The sequence below is a fragment of the Planococcus citri genome, chromosome 2 (genome assembly GCF_950023065.1).
Source record: "Planococcus citri chromosome 2, ihPlaCitr1.1, whole genome shotgun sequence".
In the NCBI taxonomy this organism is placed as follows: domain Eukaryota; kingdom Metazoa; phylum Arthropoda; class Insecta; order Hemiptera; family Pseudococcidae; genus Planococcus; species Planococcus citri.
In genome coordinates, this window is record NC_088678.1 from 57,658,300 (window position 1) to 57,663,298 (window position 4,999).

The window sequence follows — 4,999 nt, forward strand, 5'->3', positions numbered from 1 at the left end:
CTGGTATGTCAAAATAACCGATTTTCTTTTGGTGTTCCAGCAGTTATTTCGAGGTAAAAATCTAGTGTTCAGGTTCCTCAAATTTTCCAGCTGTCAGGTCGTAAAAAAATAATTTTAAGTATATAAGATCGAAGCAATTTTCATTATTTTAATGAGTTGAAAGTACCCACCACTGAAGCTGAGTCTTTGTTCATAATATAACAGATGGAAGACATTGATTCATAAGAATTGAGGTTTCGTTCCACGGCCAAGGAAATTTGTTCGGATAGTTTTCCTCGAAAGATGGCTTTATCCTCTTCATTATTTTCTAATGACTCGCACAATCTACGCATAAATCATAAAAATGATTACTTGGTTAGCAGGTATTCTTTGCCATAATTCTTGATCAATTTACCTACACCGATCGCAGAATGTGAAAATATTTACCTTAATTGCTTTGAAAGGCTAGCACTGCCTTCTTGAGTTTGCAACAAATCGTCTATTTCTTGAAAAAATGATTTTATATTTTTAGCACAAGTGTGGTTGAAAGAAGAGTATGAATTTCGGACCGATTCCAAATATTCTGCAAGTAATTTGAAAATGTGTGAATAAAAATGGTAGGTAGGCAGCATTGTAGTAGTCCACAGGAAAAAAAAGAAAAAGATATTCTAATATTGATACAATTTTTCAAGCAAGATGGCAAGTAGGCTACCAAAGAAGATTATACCTACCTGGGTATTCTGACTTGATCGATATAAGAGCTCCAGAAGCAATAGCTCCATACACCAGATGCGGATACTTAGCACGAGCCCATGCAGCCAATGATCCGCCATAAAAACCACCAAACAGAATCCATTTGGTATTTTCAGGCACTAAAAACTTTTGATTCACTGTTTCAATAAAATATGCAATGTCAGCTAATGCTTGTTGCACATTGAGGTAATTTAGATTTTCCAACGACGTATTCCTGCAACAGAAAATGAAAAAGAATTTAGTGAGGCCTAGACCCCTAGGGACTCCATTAATTATTTTTATTGGACATTGAATTTTTACTCACGCAAATGGGCGACTATTTCCATAAAATCGATGCTCTAATCCTATCACTAAAGCTTGGGCATCTTTAGCATAAGACATTATCTCACTATTACGTAGCCACTCAACGGATGCTTTTTTGTTGCCGAATAAGCAAACAAAAAATGGACCATTTTTCTTGTAATGTGTATTCAATACAAAGACACGCTATAATACATTATACAAAAGTGATAATTGTAAAATCAAAATGTATTGGTGCAGATATGTAGGTAGGTATATACAGGGTGCCCAGAAATATCGAGCACCCCTAAGAAAGTTTTTCATTAAAAATATAGGTTGGCAACGTGAAATAGATGCATATGATTGGTGGAATGTTATCTCTTCAGTCCAACAACCAATCATGTGCTATTGTTATTATCATTCACTGTGACCAACCGAAGTATTTTAGTAGAAAACTTTCTTAGGGGTGCTCGATATTTCTGGGCACCCTGTAGGTACATTTACTGTAAATAGGAATGCAGTAAGGTGCCTACCTGATCCCATAAATTTTTAGTAGTGGATTTGAAATGATCTAATTTTTGTGGAAAAAATAAAGTATGTTCTTCATTCGAACCAGAGAATCCATAAACCTGATGCTATGGATCAAAATTCGCATTAATTGAACGCGGAAACTCTTTTTCAAAATCATCAGCGACTGAAAACCGACTAGTAACGTAAATCACGAGCACGAATAATGTCAACAAGTTGAACATTTTGAATAATTTTAAAATTATAGGTACACTGTGTAATACAATTTAAATAAGTAGGTAACTATCTATACGACCAACTGTACACCGACGAATAATGAGAGTCCTGCTGAAAAAATATTGTTTTTATAGTAAATAGTGAATTTGTGAAATTTCAAGAATGCGTTAAGTACGTAGTACAATGTAAATAAAATAAACAAAATGTCATTTATTTATCGAATGACTTTCAAATTCCAAAATGATACACAATTTTTTCCCAACTGACACGTCTACTTGAGCTTTTCAAATTTAAGAGCTTTATCAAATTTTTCACATATTTCGGTTATCAAATTTTTTTCTCGAGAGGTGATTTACTCGCTTGCGACAGGTAAGTTTAGGTATATGCATAAAGTTTGAGGTTCTAAATGAAATTTTTGAAATAGCTGCTCGCGGTGTAGTGTCCAAAATATATGGGCGTGGGTTGCACATATAAGTGAAGTACCTACTTGAAGTAGTAAATTATCATCAGTAAGTTTTTTTTTTAATTCCCATAGTATATTTACTTTATTACAGTTGCATTCTTCAGATTTGAGATTATGCAAAAGTGCTGAACGTTATGTCTAGGCCAGGGTTGTACATGTTTAAAACAAAAATGTTTTAAACATGTTTAAAACACGTTTAAAACAAGTGAAAAAAAACAGAACGATGTTTTAAACAAAAAAAAACGTTTATAGCCGTTTAAAACTGTGTTTTTTTTGTTTTAAACGTGTTTTTTTTCAACTCCAAATTCCTAAAAAAACACGTTTTTTTTAGTTTTTTGTTGAAAAAAAGTGAAATTGAACAAACTGTATTTTTAGAGACAAATTTTGTGTTTTGATTACAATTTTTCAATATTTCTTGAGCTTTATAGCGTTTTTATGACGTCACATCTCAAAAATTGATGTCTGGTGAACCCAAAACAAATGAATTTGTGTTTAAAACACATTTTAAACGCGTTTAAAACGCGTTTTAAACACATAGTTTTAAACATGAGAAAAAAACTGTTTTAAAACAAAAAAAACGTTTTAAACAAAAAAAAACGTTTTTTTTGTTTTTTTCAAAAAAAACACGTTTTTGTACAACCCTGGTCTAGGCTACAAAACGATATGATAACAATTTTCGTTTTTTCGTGTTTTTCAATCTGCTCTGAAAATATAAAAAGGATATTAAGCAGAAATGAACTGACGACTGGGATTCTTTCCTAAAATCCCACTTCTTACAAAACTTCCGCCAGTCGACTTGACTATATTGGAAGGTTGCAGATTTGTATGTACGAGACAGATAGGTTTAGGTACCTACACATACAAACTTCGATTAGGTATAACTCTTTCCTCAAAGTGCATATTGGTCAAATAAGTATAAATGGTTCATCAAGATTTGCTCGAGTTAGCAACATTGCTTTATCAATGTTGAATCAGACTGTAGACCTAAGAATTGGATCCACCTACTATATTTAACACAATTAGTTATGATTGATGGGACACTCGGGGAATTTTTAAAGTTCAAAAAGAAAGAGAGGAACAAAATCTCAAAACACACTTCCCTATTTCTCACAAAAATACGAATTGAATAGTTGTAAATAAACACAACATTAAAACAGATCTCTTTACTTCAGTTCAGTTTAAACTATTTCAATAAATTTACCTATAGATGAAGCATACCTACGTTAAATAGTCAAATTCAAGGGCAAATTATACGTAGGTAGCCTTAACGTGTAATACAAACCAACATCTAATTCATTAAACTGGCCATTATAAAGCACGAGTTTCAACAATGCTGAGAACTCGTGTACAACACAAAATGAATTAATAAACAGTAATTAAATATTACTTTTCATAGCCGCATTAAAACTATATTTCGCACAATTATATTTAGGTAGGTAGGTTATACATCAAAATGAATTTGAAAAAATCAAGTTGCAAAAAAACCAACGAAAAAAAAACATTACTATCAGAGGAACTCACTGATTTATGCACTGAAATAGAAAATGTTCTTTGCAACAAAATTGCTAAAATAATCACGCAAACTACATACATATAAACCCATTATATCTGTCTGGTTACATAATAAAAATATTATAGGTTCTCAATGTACCTATCAAAAGTTTGTCTTCGAGACAAGACAATGATATAACCATCCGATAGAAAACAAAATGGTAAATAAATTGAGAGTAATGTTGCGAGGTTAATAGGTCATTCCATCTGGTATCTTATGCATCCACCAAACTCATTAGGTACCTTTTTAAAAGAAAGTAAATTCATACTCTCTTTGGTTTCTGATGCGGTTTGGTAGCAATACGCGCTGCAGAGCGCGCCAACACTATGGTAAATGGATACAGATAATGATTAAAAATTTGTATAGGTAGGTACCTACCTGATCCATTTTCAAAAAAAAAAAAAAAAAAGATAAAAATCTCAGTTTCATTATTTTATTTTAGTTACTGGATAAATAATCATTTTACGGCAAGTTGTTTGAAAAAAAAGCATGAGAAGCTAGTAGGTACGTACCTATATTTTCTTAAATTTCTGTTCGTTCGAAATTTTGTATAGGAAAATCATTACGACTGGATAAGAACAAAATAAAAATAATAAAAGGGATCAATAATACGCATGCAGATTTTGAATTTCAAAGTTCCGAGTAATTCAATAATTCTACCATTAAAATCAAAAGTGAAAATGTACCTGTACAAAACGTTTGTATCAAGAGATTTTTTAAAATGAACATAGAGTATTCAATCATTATATGAAACCTGAAAAATAATGAATCATGATAGTCAATTAAGGTCAACAATTTTATAAAGCTGAATTTAAAATTAATATTTTTGACAGAATTTTAGTTGATAGGTACACTGATACAGTGATACGAAATAAAAGATTCCTAATGAAAAAATCACCATATTTTTATGGTAGGCTATTGTAATTTTACAGACATAAAAGATTAAAACTACCTATTCACTTATTCAGTTATATTAGTATTTACAGCTGTTACAAGATTTTATAAATGACAAATAAACAGAAATTGAACTATGCCTAAATAAAATTTTAAAATGAATACCTACCTACCTACCTACCTGCAAAAATAAGTTTAAAAAATGTGCAATGTTCTCTTCTCAACTATTTTTAATTCATTTCCAGCAAGAAAAAATACACCCTAACCAAAATCAACCTTATTTTAATTTTGAGCAAGATGCCATCGGTGATTAAATTTTTATTAAAAACGTTCTT

General features: G+C 31.2%; 1 protein-coding gene across 1 annotated transcript; it reads right to left on the reverse strand.

The window, feature by feature from the left end:
• Positions 1-347: 347 nt before the first annotated feature.
• LOC135834110 (putative serine protease F56F10.1) lies at positions 348-1,113 on the reverse strand. Its single transcript, XM_065347948.1, has 3 exons — positions 1,037-1,113; positions 711-946; positions 348-394 (listed from the first exon to the last, which is right to left on the reverse strand). Exons 1-3 carry the CDS (start codon positions 1,111-1,113, stop codon positions 348-350), a joined length of 360 nt encoding a protein of 119 aa, XP_065204020.1.
• Positions 1,114-4,999: the final 3,886 nt, after the last annotated feature.

What these genes read in the sequence shown, in the direction of transcription:
- LOC135834110 (XM_065347948.1), bottom strand. Translation starts at nt 1,113, where the DNA reads ATGTCTTATGCTAAAGATGCCCAAGCTTTAGTGATAGGATTAGAGCAT. An exon ending in GGAAATAGTCGCCCATTTGC is followed by an intron (nt 947 to 1,036) that starts GTGAGTAAAAAT and finishes TTTCTGTTGCAG; the next exon opens with GAATACGTCGTTGGAAAATC. An exon ending in GATCAAGTCAGAATACCCAG is followed by an intron (nt 395 to 710) that starts GTAGGTATAATC and finishes CGATCGGTGTAG; the next exon opens with GTAAATTGATCAAGAATTAT.